Source organism: Pavona decussata, unplaced genomic scaffold, assembly GCF_977016875.1.
Source record: "Pavona decussata unplaced genomic scaffold, jaPavDecu1.1 SCAFFOLD_391, whole genome shotgun sequence".
Lineage (NCBI taxonomy): Eukaryota > Metazoa > Cnidaria > Anthozoa > Scleractinia > Agariciidae > Pavona > Pavona decussata.
Window position 1 is genome coordinate 1061568 of NW_028145763.1, and position 20515 is coordinate 1082082.

Consider the following 20515-nt stretch of genomic DNA (forward strand, 5'->3'; position numbering starts at 1 on the left):
GCTTAACAATTTACGACAGGAAAGGTAACCTTTCATATGCCGTAAAAATGTTGTCCCTTTCACACTCCTGCTGTAGAAACACTACGTCTCTTTAAATGAACTTAGTCCGAAATTAAATTGGAGAGTCGTCTAGATCATTAAACCGCAGTCAATAACGAATACCAATTTGTCACCATGTAGCAATTAAAGTTCTTACATTGATTTGAACAAAAACTTTATGTTAGGTGGTATCAGACCTTGTAGCTTAGGAAAACAATATAAGCAGCAGACTATAATTTAAGTGGAAGATAATTAAAACTCTTATAAAAGCAAACCTCTAGTGGTTTCTTTTAAGCGGGTAAATAAGATTTAGGCGTGTGTGCATTTTCATAATAGTGCCGCAACTTGTTAGAAACTTTTATTTTTTTACATCATTAATCGTTTTGTGGTTTCAGATGACGGCATTATATTAGGCCGTGACATTTTCATAATAGTCTCACAGCTTTGCTGGAAACGTCTTTGAAAACAAACATCCTGTGTGGTTTTATTCAGTTTCTATTAGATGAGATTTAGGCATGAATGCATTTTCATAATAGTGTCGCAATTTTGCAAGGAACTTGTCTCAAAGCAAAGTTTTCAGTGTGATTTTAATTTTTTGTAAGCTGATATTTGGCTTGGGTAGAAAGCTAGGAGTGCCAAAAGATTTATAAGGGAGGCCCCACCTTGTTTTCCAGTCACTTAAAGTATTTACTAGCTTTTAAAGTAAAGGTAACCCTTTCATATACTTCAGTCGTAGAATCAATGTTTCTCTTTAAAGGAATTTTTTTTTGGCATTCCCATATAACATTAATGGTATTGCAGCAACAATGATAAATATAATAATTACAAGTTACGGATTAACAAATCATCACGCCTCAAGGACGCTTCAAATATAAAATGGCTCATTTTTTTAACAAATCACGGGGTCTACGCTATAGAGCGTTTTGATTCAGGTGACTACCGGCCATATTGGTTTGCTGAAACAAAAGAAAGTATTTGCATAAAAATAGAGTTCAATTCCCAGATTTTTAGTTTGGGACACCAACATGGCCGCCGTGACTTCATGTAAAAACACTCCTTTTGAGAAAAATTAAACTAGATCTTCGTCTAGTAAATTCTTAAAACCTTCACAATATTTTCTAATGTCGTAAAATAAGTTGCTCCGTAAATCAGCACATGAGACGCAGTCGAAAGAGAAATGACACTCATCGTCTACATTTTTTGAATGGCAGCATTTACAGCTCCTTAGCTCTCTTGGTGTTAAACGCTTTGTATGTCAACCTTTTTCAATTTTGAAGGTTATGGTTTCCAACTCTAAATTTGGCAAGCATGATTCTCCTGTGTCTCATATTTTTGATCAGATCAAAGCAATCAGAACTGTTGGTGTTATTAATAAATTTGGAAAAAAAATTAAGTTTAGTATTTATCTTAATAAGTTTCATTTGATGCGCTTTAGAGTCTTTCTCTATATCCGAAGGAAGAATGGATACATATTGTTTAAGTGAGTTGGGATTTTTGTTAGTAATAGAAAAACTAGTACTTGTTGTGTGATTATATTTTATCAATAGCGTATTTATTGAGTTCATGAAGTTTTGATCGTTTGCTAGGGCAAGATTTTCCGAGATATACAGGCATTGCCTAGCTATATTGTCATCGGGCAAGGCTTTAAGGTGTAACCAAAAATGTAATACATTGCGACAAATACGCGATTTCAGAGATAATCTTCCTACTTCATTTCCTGCCGCCACATTGGGTGCCCGTTTGTTAAGCCCAAGATAATATTTGAAAAATTGTGAATGGAGTCTTTAACTGAATCTTTTTTTCCATATTTGAAGATTCATATTATCATACTCATATTTTCAGACTATTAGGCTCCCCAGACTTCTGAAATATAAAGTAAGATAGGTAAAAAAAAGACTATCGAATAATTTTTTACAAATCTTGAGCGGAAACTTACAATAATCCAAAAAACGCTTAGTAGCAAACGTAGAACGTCTTGTTTCTTCAACAGATTTTTGCTAGAAATTATGACGCCATACAGCTACTAGATATATCGTATTTCCCAGAATCGAATAACTAGGGACATTGTCAATTTGTGAGTCGTCTAAGACGAAAGAATGTTTTTCTAAAATAGACTTTCTACATTCTTTCTGAAAGATTATTACTTTGGATTTTTAAGTGTTGACAGACATCAAGGATTCTTTACAAAATTGATGGTGGGAGTTAATGCTTCTTTGCAAACCAACGGCGCTAGTAGAAATTAGTACTAAGTCATCTGCATATAAAAGCAAATTTAGCCGTGAGCCGTTAGGCAAGGTAATGGGGTCTAAACCCTGGGTATTTTCTAATCTCGAAGGAATATTGAATAAAAGGGGTGATGGGATACAACGTTGGAGTACCCCTCTGTTATAATTAAAATATTCAGATATATCTCATAATATCAGCTTTGACACAGCAGTCCGACTTGGAATACATGTTTAAGCAATCGGTTGAAAAATGTTCCATCTATTCCATAATCGAGTAAACGCTTTAGCAAGCCAAGATGCCAAATAGAATCAAAAGCTTTTTCGAAGTCCACAAAATAACAAAATAATTTTCTTCGAGGTGTATTAGTTACATATTTGTCTATCAGAGTTAAAGAAGTCCCATATACTTTCGCTTTGTTCAGTTCCGTTTGCCGTTCACAAAAAATATTTCAGTTGGAATTGTTTGGATATCGCGGCAAATTGTTGTCAAGCAAAGCTGTCTACACTGGATACTTAAGACGTGCCGACAGGAAACGCTCACTTTAATCAGTTGAAAGAGCGCAAGACGTAAAAACCTTAGCTAGGTTTGAACAGCTGATATTGAATCGAAATAACTGTTAATAATTTGAATCCTCTGAGAGATTTTGCTTACAGTGCTGTTCATTGTGTTGTTCTTTGCTTATAGTGTTGTTCATTCGTATTATCACTTTAAATTGTAAATTGTCCTTTCTTTTTGTGATTCGCAAGTGAACATCTTACTATGTAACACGCGCAATAGAAGTAAATAAATTATTATTATTATTATTATTATTATTATTATTATTATTATTATTATTAATTATCATTTCTTCCAGAACGCCAACAGACGAAATGCAACGGAACTGTCTGAACATATATGGACCCTGAAGGACGCAAACAAAAAATTTCGCATTAAATGGAAAGTACTCAAAGAGTGCAAACCCTATAATAACACTGACAAAAAATGTAACCTATGTCTTCACAAAAAGTTTATTTTAATCTGTAGAAAAGATCTTTGTAGCCTGAACAAACGCAATGATCGAAATTACCAAGTTCATGCCCCCACAGAAATAGATATCTACTCAAAACCTCTCGAATATTGTAAAGTAACCGTTTCTATCATGGCACGTGAATTGTATCACGCCACGTGCATTAGTATTTTATCGCCCAGCAAACGTTTGTTTGAAATCACCAGTTCGAATGATTTCACGAATCCATGCCCTCATATAGATAGATATGTACTAACAACCTCTTGTATAATTAACGTAACGTAACCGTTTGTATCATGGCACGTAAATTCTATCACGGTACGTGGAATTGAATTTTATCACCTAGCAACTGCTTGTTTTAAATCGCCAGTTTTTGATTAATTTATATAGCCAGCCTTTAAATCTTTACCGGCCATTCGTTGAAGTTGCTTAATGAGTGTGGTCAGCTCCTAACCATACGAAACAGAGCTGTAACAATAAAACAATGAATCACTTCTGAAGTGGATACTGTCTCCTTCTCAAACTCATTAATAATTCATTAAGAGAAAAGAAAGAAAATCACTACCGTGACCGTGGTTTGGATATGTGATCCTAATTACCATAAAATTTTGCCAACTTTAGCCTTGAATTTCTCTGAGAAGTATCGATCATTTGAGAAGCCAGATCAAACACTCGAAAGTGTGTTTCATCAGATATCCAAACACCTCGAAGTCGTTTAAAAAAAACTCGGCTACGCCTCGTTTTTTCAACCTTCTTCTCAGTGTTTGGATATCTGATGAAACACTCTTCCTCGTGTTTGATATATTACATATCAATCGATTTTGGGGAGTTAGCAATCCTGGAGGTTATCACTGCTAAAAGATCGTAGGCTTACGCATCACGCAGTCAAATATGGCCCCGGGGGGGGGGGGGGGGCACTTCCTTATAAGTGGCTAATGGGGATGTGCTGCTGGATGGGGTCGCATTTTCACGACTAGATTGACTAGAATGGGGTTGCATTTTCAATAGAGTTACTAGAATGGGGTCGCACATTTTCGGATTTTTGGGGTGAGAAAATTCTATTAGGTAGGGATTCGAAATGGTCTCGGTTAAAAAGTTCCGAAAGTTATTAAATGTAACAATCACCTCGCATTACATTCCGTTCTTGAAAGTAAATGCATAAATAGAAAGTGACTTAGTTGGGATTGTGAAAATTTCATTTTCCATAAAAGTGACTAAGATGGGGTCTATAACTGGCCACAAAAAAGACTATAATGGGGCAGGGGCTCTGAGAGGCCAGCGGCACATACCCAGCCAAACTGAATCCCCCCACCCCACCCCCCCCCCCCCCCCCCTTGTCTGGGATATAGCCCGAGTACAAACTGAGTAACAGCTTCTTGTTTATTTTGTATCACGATTATTTAAGACAGGAAGTAGTTTACTCTAGGTTTCGTCACGCCTCTCATCTCTCATCTCATGCATGTTTATTTTCAATCGTTCTCTTCAATGTCCTTTTTGAGTTGGGCTCGTTCACTTCGGAGCACTTCATTTCCTGTTTATTGGCATTGTCAATTGTCCTCATAAGGATATTGACAGAAGTCCGCGGGTCGTTCTCTCAAAATCGCAAGCCCAGTCAAGAAAACGGAGGTCAAGTCTATAAATCTCGAGGTTTATATCAATGAAACTGTTCTGGCTTCTGAACAAAATTAAACCAGTTTTCTGATTTTACAGGTTGAAATTTTGAACAGGTAAGTCTTGCAACTTTTATTTGGCTATCGTACTGTAAAAATATAATTAGCTGACGTTTTTTTTTTTTTTTTCCACTTTTAATTTGTGTAAAGTTGCGTTTCTCTCTGGTGTTATTGTTTACGGTTTAATACAAAGTCTGTAGCACAGACTTTACAATTAGCAGATACCACCCTAATTTTCAAAGAGTATTAACCATTCGAATGAATGCCATTGGCCAGTACTTTCTGGTGATGCTGCTTACGCCTGAATCTTTCCGAAAAAAATACTTTTTGAGAAATATTCCCTGAGCTCTGACACTTTAGCTGTAGAGTGTTTGAACACAACTCAAAAGGCCTGATTCTGATCCAAGACGGAGTGCTTTCACCCAAACCGGAATTAAACAAACAACAATAACCAAGAAACATCATCAATGAGATAAAACATCATTTTCATTTTGCACGCATGTCTTTATTTATTCTCAAATTTACAAATCCCTTAAACCCACTGTTTTAAGCCCCTTATAACACTAATTAACCGTTGTTGCGTTTTTGAAGACCATTGCCGTTGCCATCGCGACTTTATTGCTGCAGGTTCCAGCCGGCTCACTGCACCAAAATATACCCCATTGCTTTGATATGCACTTCGCCATTATCTGGAGAAAACTCGGCAGGAGCGTCGTTTCCACACGAGTTGGACGAATCATGAAGTCCTCCAGTGCCAAACCCAATCCTGGAGTCTGGTGTAACGCAGTCGATGTTGTTGTCAGCAATGTAACCGATTCTTGCTCTGGCAAGGACCTGTTCGTTATTGCCAACCTGCTTGACGTTGAACCCCTCCCTGGAACATCCGCTCTGTAGAGAAGCTGCAGGACCAATCAGTGACTTCCACGTGTCACGGCCCAGTGTGGTGGCTCTGTATTGACCGTCAGCGATCAGTGAGAACAGGGAGCTGGCCTGCTGGTTGATGACAGCAAAGTTGATTTTGTTGTCGACCATCATCCCAAGACAGACCTTGGTAAAGGGCGTGTTCCAGTAGGTCGGCAGCTTGGTTTCGGTATTGTCAAGCCCAGTCTGTCCTCCTTGAGGGTTAAAGCTTTCTTTGGTACTCCAACGAGGGGAGGCGTAAATGAAGGTATTCTGAAATTAAAGACAGAAAAAATGTCCTCTTATTAGCAAGAAGAAAATGAAGAAGCAAAAATGTGGCAGAATCTAGAAAGAAATGAACCTTTGCACCATCAATCTTCATGGCCAGCGTCCATGCTCCACTCCCACACTCAGAGTTTCCCATTTCACAGTAAACAGCAACCACTTCAGAGCCAACCCTCAGGTCGTACACGCCACTCGGAAGTGACCTGTAAAGGCAAACACGAAAGAATCTATAACTACTTTGGATCCGGATCCACTCTAGGCCAACCCTATTTTCTACTGAGTGTGCTGCTTTCGTTCGCTATGTGACTGCCTAAAACGATTACCTCCGAAATCACAACAGGTGATTCAGTTGGCGCTGCGATTTTTAATAATAAATTATCCATTTGCAAAACGCATTTTAGCATAAGAATGATCAAATGTGCTGGCTGTATACAACAACAAGTCAATTTACGTTAAAAATAAAATAATGTGCCACACATGCCTAAGATAATACTGCTCGAGACGAAAAAGCTTTACGAACTATGAAAGTCTTCAGCTGTTCCTTAAAGACAACAAGTTCGTTGTGGCTGGTGGAAATCAAAGATGTTTCACCGAGGGTAGGGACAAAGCTGGCGTTACCACGGGCAGACCACCCTCTGTTTGTGTGGTGTAATTACTGTTTGGAACTTGAGGCTTTACATTTACCCGGGTGAGAGGGGGGTGGGGGGAGTCCCGTATAAAAGGGGCGGGGATGCTCGTCGTCTCGCTTAGGGGTGTAAATTTTGGGATTTTGGTCTTACTTAGGGTGTTCTGGGCAAAACGCCAATATATTTAGCCGTGAAGGTCTCGTTTAGGGGTACACGCGAAGAAATATAAAAAATATATATTTGGCTGTGTTTTAAAATGGTCTCTTTAAAGGGTCAACAGAAACAAAAAGCAAAAACAATAACGCACATGCACTCTGCTCTCGTCGCTACAATTTTTCTTTGACACCACCGTCAGTTTACAGCCAACATTCAGTGGCGTTATGATATCCCATAATGTAATTGACGCGCTTGGCGCTGGTTGCATGCATTCGCCTTGACTTCTGATTGGCTTATTGTGCTATTTACACAAATTCATTAGATGCGATCGGCCGGAATATTTGTTCTTGGTTTAATAATAGACTAATAACTAACAAAGGGACGAAGAGGTAATGAATAGGCGCAGCCACAAATTAAGACCATATTTTATCGGCTAACGGTGAACTCTCCGAAACATTGTACACTGTTCGACGGAAAGCAATTTTTTTTACTTAATAATTTATAAGTGATCTAGAGTCATTGTAAATTTTTGAAGTCCCGCCAAACTGTTTATCGATTAATTCGTTTTGAATGTTAATTTTCTTTTGTCTAAAACTAGAAAAGGTTAAACGAAATGAATGTCAAAGATTTTGATCTCCTTCACTCGGATTGAATGAGACGAAGAAGAGATGTATACACGCCAATAATTGTTACTTGTTTTAGCTCAAATTAACTACGTCAGCTGTGCTTGTCAACTTACGGATATCTCTCGAACAGTTCTTTGCAAGAAGAGGGATCTGTAAAAAAAAAAATGTGTTAGTGCAAGTTTGAAATTCAGAGATGTTACAAAATTATCGAGATAAGTTCTGTTTACCTGGCCAAATTCTGCCGTTTCCGCCTTAACACTATTTAGATTGGGCTTTTTTGGTCTTCTGCATGGGGCCGTGGGGAAGGGGGATTATGCCTCCCCTCCATAACTTTAGAAGTATAAACCTATGACAGTGACACTTAAAGGATATATAGTACGTCCACGTCGTGAAGTGATGACGTCATTTAAGGTGGTTATTTGGTCATGATTACCAAATGGCGGCCATCTTAGATCCGCCATCTTGGATTTCTGGATTTTCCCAAAACTTCAGGAAAGCGCCAAAATTAAACGACAAGTAACCAAAACCAATAAAGGAACACTAATATGAGCTAAAAACATCAACGTTTTTGGTAAAAGTGACTTTGCTTCAAAAGTTATTTTCTGAAGTCAAGGTAGTTATCACTAACCGACCACTTTAAAAATGTTCCCAGATAAGTTTCTGACAAAGTCCTGAAGCTTCAGGCCGTTTGCTCCAATATAAAAAATGTTATTCAGGTTCAAAGTCGCCGCGGGCATAATCAGTCCCCCTCCCTGTTCATCTCTAGATAGAGTTAAGGCTTTACAGCGTCGTCTCGTCAGCTAATGAAAGAATATGCAGTATGAAGAAAATCATACAAATCAAATTACTTTCATGGGCTATATTAACAATTTGCTACACCTGCACTTGTGTTTCTTGTTAGCATAGGTGGAACGATGATTCCCACTTTTTGCCGAAAAACTAGTTCTAAAAAGGTTTTAAAAAGCATAACAATTTCACGGACATTTTTTTCAAAATTGACCTGATTATTTATCTCTAAAAAATGCGTTGTTGTGTGGCTTTCTTTCTGGATTTCAATAACTCTTGTTAAGATCTTCTTTTCCTCGCAAAGTCACTGAAAGTGTTCTAAAATGCCCTTTTAAATTAGTGGGCACCGTACACAATAAATAAGGCCCAAGTTGTTTAAAGGGCAGATAACACTATCCAGCACATAAAATGTAACTTCAACCAATACAATTTATCCATAGGATAGTGACTTATCCACTGGATAAAGCTATCTGCTCTTTGAACAACTGAAGCCAGAGACCATCTCGAGATGCGCAGAATGTATGCGCAGTAACAGAAAGGAGGCAGCGTCCTTAATGGCGCAAAAACTTTACCTCCAAAAATTCCATGTACTGGCCAATTTTGCACAATTCTTGCGTATTCTCGTCAACTGACCCGCAAATAATTAAAAGCATTATGGTATCACTTACAGCAGTCTTGGAAACCCTGTGACGTCACAGTTATCACAAGCGTCAGAAGAACAAACACAGTCTTCATGGTGAATGGCGAAAAAACTGGTCAGGGCACTGAAAAGAAAGATTAGGTAATTGCAGAAACAGATGAACCCTACTAACCTACTTTTCTGAAATTGAACGAACGAATAAATGATTTATTGCTTAATTACTTGTTTGCAAGATGAATGAACATACAAACGAACGTTAACGACTGGGTAAGTGAGTGAATGAATAAATGAATGTACGGACGGACGGACGGACGGATGGTTGGATGGATGGATGAGTGAGTGATTTGAATAAATTTTGAATGAGATGAACGAATAAATGAACAAAGGAATTAATGAATGAATGAAAAGAAAAAGGAAAACAGGAGTCTAGCAAAAAGACGTATGTTATCACGAACGATAAGAAAGTCAAAACTCGAATTACGGGAACTGAATTAAGGAAGAGTTTGATTGTCTGCAGTCATGACGTCTTCAATATCTATCATATGTAGATTTCTTGTGGGCACTTCTCTAACAACTGGAAAGACTAAATCTTACAAAGAGGAAAGTATCAAGACACCCACTGTACGATTTAATGTAATTTAACAGGTCAAAAAATTAAAAAGGAGGAAAACACTGGTAAATGTTTCAAACATCAAAAGTCTCACGCTTTTAAATAAGAAGAGGAAAAGAAAAACCCATTTTTTGAGCGAACTAGTTCTGTGGTAGATGGCAGTATGCCTAAGATATCTTTAAACACGTTATCCGATCGTTATCAATCTTTACCTTAGTCTAGTTTTTAGCACCTGAATATTGAAAACTGATGAAAACGATGGGTAGAAACTGAACGCAACAAAAGAACATATACGTTTTTCCTACAGAAGAAAAATCTGGATCTAAAAGATCAACAATCAAAATGTGTCTCGCGCCTCCGCTAGAGTGCTCGCTAAATTGCTGAGTACCTCGTTCTCTGTAAAAAAGATTAGCCTTAAAAAACTAACAAAAATGCTAGTCGAATGAATATCCTCTTAGCTACTTAGTAGCCTAGTAGTCCAGTGAATTTCGTTTACAAACTGACAAATCTATACTCAAATAAATAAAAACTTACCTTGTAGGATGTTGTGAGGTTGTTAAAACTTCAGTTGGATCCGGAGCTTTCTAGCCAGTCCTAGAACTGAAATAAAGATCTGTCTGGTTGTGTCCTTTTTATTGCTTTGAAGACAATACATCCACCCGTACAATACGTGTGGTCATCAATGATCACAAAATTAATTACCACTGCAGCTATTTGACACATCTTAATTATCTCTCACAATTTTAACACTGTGGGTGTGAATCAGCACCAGGGTGGGAATCGCGATATTGAACAAAGTATGACAACGACTTCCTTAATTAACTCATACGTGAACAGGCAACGCTTTTTTGCACATTACGATCTTGAGTGGCCAATATATAGTACATTAAAACTCAAAAACGAGGTCAGACAAAGTTAGATAACCTTCTTTGTTTAAAAAGCTCCGCCTACTCTTCTCGAACAGACATATTTTTAATTTAGTGTTTTGAGACGTTTATTTTTTAATCAGTTGACTGTGGAAGGCGTGGCCAAATGAAGCAATTATGTCAAACATCAAAACAAAACACTTTACAACTTTGGTATGTGAAATTAGATAAAGAATTAATGCGTTTTATTTTCCAAAGTGTGATTGGATGTAACGAAAATCACACAGACAATCTTGGAAGAAAGAGGTAGCTATAGAACTTGGCTTTCAAAATTAAAGTCAAAGTTGAGTTTTGGTCGATTTCTGAGTCGTGATTACTTCACTTATCTTGGCGTTAATTTGCCCAGGTTTTTGCCTTTTCCTTGGGCGGCGTGCCCAGTTTTGCGCTACATTTCGAAAACCGAACGTGAATAAAAGAATATACCTTTCCTGGGAAACTGCTTTCCATTCAGTAATTGAGACCACGGGATATCTCTCATTAGCTCACGGTTTTATAAGGTTTATTTATAATGCCACATCGACTTTGAACGAATTTAACCACACTATTTTAGAGATAATGCCGAACAAAACTGTTCCAGGAAATCAGTTTGATCTTTAGTAAACGTTTAGCGTGGCAACCGTTAACGCAGCACGTCTTATATTTCTGTCCACCGTCTAAATTTGAGCCCAGATGCCCTGACAGCCAAAATATCGAAAAACCTTGTCCGTTTTAGAGGTTCTCGGCTTCTGGCGCTTTCTAACGAAAGGTTCGCAAAAATTATATACTTTATCAAAAACTACACTTATTAAGCTTTCTATTGATACATATTAGTTTGTTATGGTTTTCAGTCTCACAACCAACTAGCGTCCGGCTTGAATTTTTCGCGAGGAACACCTCAACAGTAGGAAGTATCCTTGAATTTAAGAGGATGGAATTTATTTGTAGCGGAAAGCATCGAAATTTTAATGAGCGAGCCGACATTAGACATCTAAGCTAAATAAAAGTAGCTAAAAATTTGGATTGTGCAGCAGTCTACTTTAGCATGGTTGTTCATGATCATTTCGTGCTAGGACATCTTAACTTTACCTTTTCACTCTTTTCAGTCATGAGCTCAGAAGTTCAGTATTCTTTCTCAATTTTGTTTCTATTTCCTTTTCACAATATTTCAGTCGGAATTGTTTGGATCTCGCGGCAAATTGTTGTCACGCAAAGCTATCACACTGGATACCTAACAGCTAGCTCGTTTATTTAATTCTGAAATCGTTAGTAATAGAGGTTATTACTGCATCGTATCTAGTGCCCGTACAGAATTCATCATAGAATGTTGTACTGTAAACAACATTAAGAGCTTTGTCAACAATTTGTAATCATTTAAAGAAAAAAAATCATTTCACCAACAAACTAAAGCTATGTTAAGTTACTTGCTGACGGATATTAAGTTGCCATTGTACTGTTTTCTGTATTTTGTGAAGTTTTCAATGTGTTACTGTACAGCACTTGAAATATAAGTTATAAACATCGGTTCCTTTATGTGCCGGCAGCCTCCGTTTCCGGTACACTTTGCTGATTTAGTATGACACTTCAATTTCTCAATTTCTCAATTTATTTGCCATAAACCATAAAATCTATACAAGCATACATAGCGTAATACATACATATACAGTAAATAAAATAAATAATTGACGTTAGATATTTTGAAAAGAAAAACAAAAGGGTCTGGTAAGAAAACCTTCATTTAATATAGGCCACGTGTGGAATATTATATTTGTTTTATTCTACTTTTTGTGTATATCGATATTTTTTACCAGGCCATCAGAAGGAGCTTTAAGTTATAATTTAAATGGAGCCTTTGGCACACCAAATTCAAATACTGAAAGACTTGTAACAACACTGTACACTGAACAAAAAAAGAAAAAATACATGCAATGTACACATTAAATTAGCGTTTGAGAGCGAGCTTCAGTTGAATCTTAAATCCGCCAAGGCTTCTTTGATTTAAGTAGCGAAAACATTTTGTCAAGTTATTAAATGTCCGTGTGCGCCATTATAATTAGCACTGACTATCGTGATACTTCAAATTCCTATTTAAGGTTATTAAACTCAACAAATCACGCGATATCTGGCGCCTAATATTCCTGTCAATCATTGTTGTCCATATTTGAGCGCAAAAAAGATAGGGCAGTGCCATACCGCAAAGAGGTTTAAAAACTAGAACACATTAAAAGTATCGACCCGCGGTACTTGGAAACAAGACCAGCTAAGTAGTGTATGCGGCAGCTTTTCGGGCTCGACACCGAAGTACAGGCAGCGCGCCGATAAAGCTTACCAAGTGAGCCTTGCAGCTGACTTTATAACTGCGGCGCCGAAATTAAGCTGATAAATAATTTAAAAAACCCGGAATATCACAGTGTATATATAGTGAATGCGTCTTATATGACCAATTTCTTTTCACTGAATCAGTTCACTTTTTATTTTGATCAACGGTATTTAGGTGGAAACCGGGTGTGCGGAATGGAGTGTGTGGAAAATAAAAAGAGTTGGTGGTGTACCTGGAAGGGTACACACCAAAGTTTCATTGCGAGTAGGCACCGCCATGAGCTCCATACACGTACCATTACTTATTTACCATCTTTGACAGGAAAGGTAACCTTTCATATACCGTAGAAAATGGCGTCCCTTTCACACTCCTGCTGTAGAAACACTACGTCTCTTTAAATGAATTTAGTCCGAAATAAATTGGAGCGTCGGTCAGATCATTAAACCGCAGTCAATAACGAATACCAATTTGCCACCATGCAGCAATTAAAGTTCTCACATAGATTTGAACAAAAACTTTATGTTTAATGGTATCAGACCATGTAGCTTAGGAAAACAATATAAGCAGCAGACTATAATTCAAGTGGAAGACAATTAAAACTTTTATGAAAACAAACCTCTAGTGGTTTCTTTTAAGCAGGTAATTAAGATTTAGGCGTGAGTGCATTTTTATAATGGTGCCGCAACTTTTGTTAGAAACTTTTACTTTTTACAACATTAATCGTTTCGTGGTTTCACATGACGGCATTATATTAGGCTGTGATATTTTCACAATAGTCTCACAGCTTTGCTGGAAACGTCTTTGAAAACAAACATCCTGTGTGGTTTTATTCAGTTTCTATTAGATGAGATTTAGGCATGAGTGCATTTTCATAATAGTGTCGCAATTTTGCAAGGAACTTGTCTCAAAGCAAAGTCTTCATTGTGATTTAAATTTTTCGTTAGCTGATATTTGGCTTGGGTGGAAAACTGGTAGTGCCAAACGTTTTATAGGGGAGGCTCCACCCTGATCTCCAGACACTTACCATTATATTTACTAGTTTTTAAAGTAAAGGTAACCCTTTCAATCATATACTTATCGTAGAATCAATGTTTCTCTTTAAAGGAGTTTAGTCCGAAATAAAATTGAAGAGTCGGTGATAATTGAACCGCGGCAGTTAATAAAATGAATGACAATTTAACAAAAAATATTAAAGTAATCTACGTTTTTGCTTACAGTGTAGAGGAGAGAAGAAAACTCACGATAATTAAGGATGATCGTCATTAAAATTTAAAGCCCATTTTTATTTTGTGCCTCTTTTTTTGCTGATTTATACCAAAAGGCTCGAAATTTGATGAGCGAGCAGACATTAGACATTTTAATCAGTGACTCAGAAAAAAAAATTTAATTTAATTGCGTTGCACAGTTGTTCATAATCATCTCTCTCTAAGACGTCTTAACTTAACCTTTTGACTCTTTTCAGTTATATGAGCTGAGAAGTCCAATATACTTTCGTTTTGTTCAATTCTGTTTGCCGTTCACAATAAATATTTCAGTCGGAATTGTTTGGATATTGCGGCAAATTGTTGTCAAGCAAAGCTGTCTCACTGGATACTTCACTTTAATCAGTTTAGAAAGGACACAAGACGTAAGAACTGCTTCCTTTCTTTGTCAGTACCATTAGCTTGTTCTTGTTTCTTTAATTTTTCTATTTTTCCACTTTTAAACATTGTAATAAAACAGTCGCATACAAGGCCGCAGTGTCTAGTATCATTGACAGCTTGCATTAGAATAACAGTGAGGAACGCCGTATGATCGTTTCCAAGGCTGACCTTGTCGAAACGGAAAGGTTTGGATTGTAGCGTGAAACTTCTTCGAGTTTTAATGTCTTGGTTTAAGACTTAGGTGCGTTTCCAGACCATAAATTCGGTAGTTCTAGCAAGACCGGAGAATTTTCATGTAATTTCTATAAATTTAAACTTTAGATTTGAACGGCTGATAATGAATCGAAATGACTGTTTACTAATAATTGAATCCTCTGACATATTTTGCTTATAGTGCTGTTCATTGTGTTCTTTGCTTATAGTGTTGTTCATAAGTATTATCCCTTTTAACTGTAAATTGTTTTCCCTTTTTGTGATGCGCGTGTGAGCATCTTACTATGTAACAAGCGCAAAAGAAGTTAATAAATTATTATTATTATTATTATTATTATTATTATTATTATTAATTGGTTAGTTCGCAATTTTTAGGTTTGTGTGCTAAGCAACTGATAGAGATGATGAAAAATGGCATTAATATAAAAACTCAATGTCTTCTGTTAAATTCAGAAGGACTGGCTTCGACCGGCGTAATATGGATTGCAAAACCAGAGTAAAAATAAATGTCAGATCCAACAAACTCTTTTTAAAAGAAGTCATGTGTACGATATTGAATCACCTAAATGCTCTCCCGTTTGTTTAGCCTCAGCATTTCTCACCAACTCAAACTAACCTTTTATCGTGAACAATGTTTATTAGTAGCACGTACTGGCTTTTGGTTTAAGTTTGTTTTTCGCCATATGCCCTTCATTCCAAACAAAAGCACAGTGAACCGTATAGCGCGTGTTCATGTGACGTCATCATTTTCTAAAATCCAAAACTAAAGAGCCTCCAAAGTTTTCATCCTCATCAGGTATAAGAGGCTATATATTTAAAACTGTTTACAATTTTACAGCTCCATAGCGTCCTTCGTTTGGAAATCAGAGCAGTTTAAAATTTCACGATTATGGAGTTGCGTGACAAAAAGCTACGATCGACTTCGCCGAAAAATAAATGCTTATCATCGATTTTTAGTCTTTTAGAAGTTAGAACATTAGAGAAAGTGCTTATGTAAGAGCTTTTGGTGTTCAGTACTGCTTATCAGTCAATAGATAACCAAAGTAAGTTTCAGATGTTAACACTATTTTTCGGCCGCCATATTGGTGTTCCACGGGGATACACCAAGATGGCGGATCCATACTGGGCTCTGTAAATTTCTGCAAAACATTTCGACTGATATATGACGTTTGGGGAGACGTAAAGGCCTAACATTTGGAGAGTTGTCTCCTTTGGTCATCCTCTATAATATCATATCTTCTCAACGTTTTCCTTGGATGGTTTTCGATTTATTTTGTTACTGCGTGACAGTGAATACCCTCTATTGATGGTCTGAATGCAAAACGATAAACGTTAATCTTCAATCTCAGTTTCCCCACGTCAGTTTAATGATCATCGATAAATACCTTTACCTGCAACTCTTAAAGATAGACACTTTATCATGCAAGCGTCTTACAAAACAGAGCTTTTACTTGAAACCACCTGCTGACAAGCCGCCCGGAATAATTTGAAGACACATGTTTTTCCATTTCCGCGTATCACTGTATAAGTTGCACTGACCTGCTCGAATCAGTGAACGCCACTAAATTTGCCAACAAGTCAAAAACGGGAATCGTGAACTAATTGTTTTCTCTCGGAGCTAAGAATCCTATTACGAACAGTTACAAAAGGAGTGCTTTAAGATCGGAAAATAGAAGGGTAGTCTATGAGTGAGTTTAAATGTTGAGTTAGTCTGTGACTGAGACTATGATCATGAGTTCTCTTTGCTTGATGAGTTCAAAAGTGCAAACTATCCCTGCATATTTTTACTTGCTGTTTATTAATATTTCGACTCGCCGAGCGGGAAGGAATCAAAATACTCCATAGCTTCTAAAGAAAAACGAATAAATAAACAATAGAATAAATAAGTTGGAAGAGTGCTTACCGTTTTAGCTAAGGTTTTGAGTCAGAGAGACTCGTTCTCTCAAAAAAGAGTAGTGTCAGTGACAACATCATCGGCAACAGAGACGTGCAAGCGGAAGATCACTGACAAACAAACATCTTGTTTTTTTGTAATTCATCCTTTAGATTGTGTATAAGGTATCAGTACAAATTAGCGATCATGCACGCAGAATTCAGAGAGAACATTAGAGAAAGTTTGTGATTTCCCTAATTAATTAACACCGGCTTTTTCACACATTCTTTTGGCACTATTCTTAGTTCGACCTTATCGATTGGTAAAAAGCCACCATTAGAAAGAAAATATTGTCGAAGTGATCCACCCTTTCATATACCTACGTCTTTTTAAATGAATTTAGTCCGAAATTAAATTGGAGCGTCGGTCAGATCATTAAACCGCAGTCAATAACGAATACCAATTTTCCACCATGCAGCAATTAAAGTTCTCACATACATTTGAACAAAGACTTTATGTTAGGCGGTATCAGACCTTGTAGCTTGGGAAAACAATATAAGCAGCAGACTATAATTCAAGTGGAAGATAATTAAAATTTTTATGAAAATAAACTTCTAGTGGTTTCTTTTAAGCAGGTAATTAAAATTTAAGCGTGAGTGCATTTTCATAATGGTGCCGCAATTTTTGTTAGAAACTTTTTTTTTTACATCATTAATCGTTTTGTGGTTTCAGATGACGGCATTATATTAGGCCGTGACATTTTCATAATAGTCTCACAGCTTTGCTGGAAACGTCTTTGAAAACAAACATCCTGTGTGGTTTTATTCAGTTTCTATTAGATGAGATTTAGGCATGAGTGCATTTTCATAATAGTGTCGCAATTTTGCAAGGAGCTTGTCCCAAAGCAAAGTTTTCAGTGCGATTTTAATTTTTCGTAATCTGATATTTGGCTTAGGTGGAAAACTAGGAGTGCCAAAAGATTTATAAGGGAGGCCCCACCCTGTTTTCCAGTCACTTAAAATATTTACTAGTTCTTAAAGTAAAGGTAACCCTTTCATATACTTCAGTCGTAGAATCAATGTTTCTCTTTGAAGGAATTTTTTTTTAACAAGTAACATATTTTATTGGCATTCCCATATAACATTAAAGGTATTGCAGTAACAATGATAAATATATTAATTCACCCCAAGTTACGGATTAACAAATCATCAGGCCTCCAGGACGCTTTAAATATAAAATTGCTCGTTTTTTTTTTTTTTTTTTACAAATCACGCGGTCTACGCTATAGAGCGTTTTGATTCAGGTGACTACCGGCCATATTGGTTTACTGAAACAAATTAAAGAAAGCATTTGCATAAAAATTGAGTTCAATTCCCAGAGGTTTAGTTTGGGACATCAACATGGCCGCCATTTCTTTGTTTTGGGACACCAACATGGCCGCCGTGACGTCATGTGAAAACACTCTATTGAAGAAAAATGAAATTAGATCTTCGTCTGATAAATTCTTACAACTTTCACAATATTTTCTAATGTGGTAAAATAAGTTGTTCCGTAAATCAGCACATGAGACGCAGTCGAAAAAGAAATGACACTCATCTTCTACATTTTTTGAATGACAGCATTCACAGCTCCTTAGCTCTCTTGGTGTTAAACGCTTTGTATGTCTACCTTTTTCAATTTGAAGGTTATGGTTTCCAGCTCTTAATTTGACAAGCATGATTCTCCTGTATCTCATATTCTTGACCAGATCATAGCAATCAGAATTGTTGGTATTATTAATAAATTTGGAATAAAAATTAAGTTTAGTATTTATCTCAGTAATAAGTTTCATTTGATGCGCTTTAGAGTCTTTCTCTATATTCGAAGAAAGACTGGATTTATATTGTTTAAGTGAGTTGGGATTTTTGATAGTAAAAGAAAAACTAGTACTTGTTGTATGATTATATTTTATCAATAGCGTATTTATTGAGTTCATGAAGCTTTGATCGTTTGATAGGGCAAGATGTTCCGAGATATATAGGCATTGCCTAGCTATATTGTCATCGGGCAAGGCTTTAAGGTGTAACCAAAAATGTAATACATTACTATAAAAGCGCGCATTCAGAGATAACCTTCCTACTTCATTTCGTGCCGCCATATTGGGTGCCCGTTTGTTAAGCCCAAGATAATATTTGAAAAATTGTGTATGGAGTCGTTCAAGTGAATCTTTGCTTCCATATTTGAAGATTCATATTATCATAGGCTCCCCAGACTTCTGAAATATAAAGTAAGATAGGTAAAAACAGACTATCGAATAATTTGTTACAAATCTTGAGCGGAAACTTACAATAATCCAAAAAACGCTTAGTCGCAAACTGTAGAACGTTTTGTTTTTTCAACAGATTTTTGTTAGCAATTATGACGCTATACCGCTACTAGATATATCGTAGATCCCACAATCGAATAACTAGGGACATTGTCAATTTGTAAGTCGTCTGAGACGAAAGAATGTTTTTCTAATATAGATTTTCTACATTTTTTCTAGAAGATCATTATTTTGGATTTGTAAGTGTTGACACACATCAAGGATTCTTTACAAAATTGATGTTGGGAGTTAATGCTTCTTTGCAAACCAACGGCACTGGTAGAAATTAGTACTAAGTCATTTGCATATAAAAGCAAATTCAGCCGTGAGCCATTAGGCAAGGTGATGGGGTTTAAACCCTGGGTATTTTCTAATCTCGACGGAATATCGTTTAAATAGAGGTTGAACAAAAGGGGTGATAAGATACAACCTTGGCGCACCCCTCTGTTATAATTAAAATATTCAGATCTCATAATATCAGCTTTGACACAGCTCTCCGACTTGGACTGATACATGTTAGCAATAACGTTGAAAAATTTCCCACCTATTCCATAATCGAGTAAACGCTTTAGCAAGCCAGGATGCCAAATAGAATCAAAAGCTTTCTTCCTCGAGGTGTATTAGTTACATATTTGTCAATCAGAGTTAAAGAAGTCCACTATACTTTCGTTTTGTTCAGTTCTGTTTGCCGTTCACAATAAATATTTTAGTCGGAATTGTTTGGATATCGCGGCAAATTGTTGTCAACCAAAGCTGTCTACACTGCAACCTAGTTCCCAGCGTCTCTCTTCTTCCCGCCCCCCTGGAGCGAGAGAGGAGAGACCCTAGACCAGGCTGGTCACGTGTCTCCCAGAAGAAAAAAATCCTCAGGAGGGGTCCCTGATTCTGGAAGTTTTGTTGTGCCAAACTTTTGCAAACATCAAAACGAGGCTGGCGTCGGTTGTTGAGATCCGCCATGTTTTATAGCAGCCTTCACTTTGCAATTGTAAATAGCAGCTACTGGAACATAAATCTCAAACCAAAACAAGTCAAGTGCCTGGAGGCAATTTACTCTGGAAGAGATGTTATCGCTGTACTGCCAACAGGATACGGAAAATCGATCATCTTCTATCTTTTACCCGGACTTTTCTTTCACAAAATGAACTCTCGATCGACACCGACAGAATCGCCATTCCATCCAGTTATTGTCGTCGTTTCACCGTTGAACTCCTCTCTCGCTCCAGGGGGGCGGGAAGAAGAGAGACGCTGGGAACTAGGTTGTGTTCTTCTTTGCTTATAGTGTTGTTCATTAGTATCATCACTTTAAATTGTTAATTGTCCGTCTTTTTAGTGATTCGCGTGTGAACATCTTACTTTGTAACACGCGCAAAAAAAGTAAATAAATTATTATTATTATTATTATTATTATTATTATTATTATTATTATTATTATTTTTATTATTATTATTATTATTTCTTCCGAAACGCCAACAGACGAAATGCAACGGAACTGTCTGAACATATATGGACGCAAACTTTTCGCATTAAATGGAAAGTACTCAAAGAGTGCAAACCCTATAATAACACTAACACTGAAGAAATGTAACCTATGTCTTCACGAAAAGTTTATTTTAATCTGTAGAAAAGATCTTTGTATCCTGAACAAACGCA

At 36.8% G+C, this 20515-nt stretch overlaps 1 protein-coding gene across 1 annotated transcript; it reads right to left on the reverse strand.

The window, feature by feature from the left end:
• Nucleotides 1–5431: 5431 nt before the first annotated feature.
• Nucleotides 5432–16637, reverse strand: LOC146451265 (putative skeletal organic matrix protein 5). The gene is made up of 6 exons (XM_085099261.1): nt 16552–16637; nt 10105–10170; nt 8989–9084; nt 7648–7684; nt 6203–6329; nt 5432–6114 (listed from the first exon to the last, which is right to left on the reverse strand). The coding sequence occupies exons 3-6, from the start codon at nt 9053–9055 to the stop codon at nt 5581–5583; spliced, it is 765 nt and encodes a 254-aa protein (XP_084955387.1). The 5' UTR covers nt 9056–9084; nt 10105–10170; nt 16552–16637; the 3' UTR covers nt 5432–5580.
• Between the last annotated feature and the right edge of the window lie 3878 nt (nt 16638–20515).

Coding starts and splice junctions, on each gene's coding strand:
- LOC146451265 (XM_085099261.1), bottom strand. CDS start 9,055: ATGAAGACTGTGTTTGTTCTTCTGACGCTTGTGATAACTGTGACGTCA. Junction 7,685..8,988: donor ACAGGGTTTCCAAGACTGCT/GTAAGTGATACC, acceptor TTTTTTTTACAG/ATCCCTCTTCTTGCAAAGAA. Junction 6,115..6,202: donor TGAAGATTGATGGTGCAAAG/GTTCATTTCTTT, acceptor CTTTAATTTCAG/AATACCTTCATTTACGCCTC.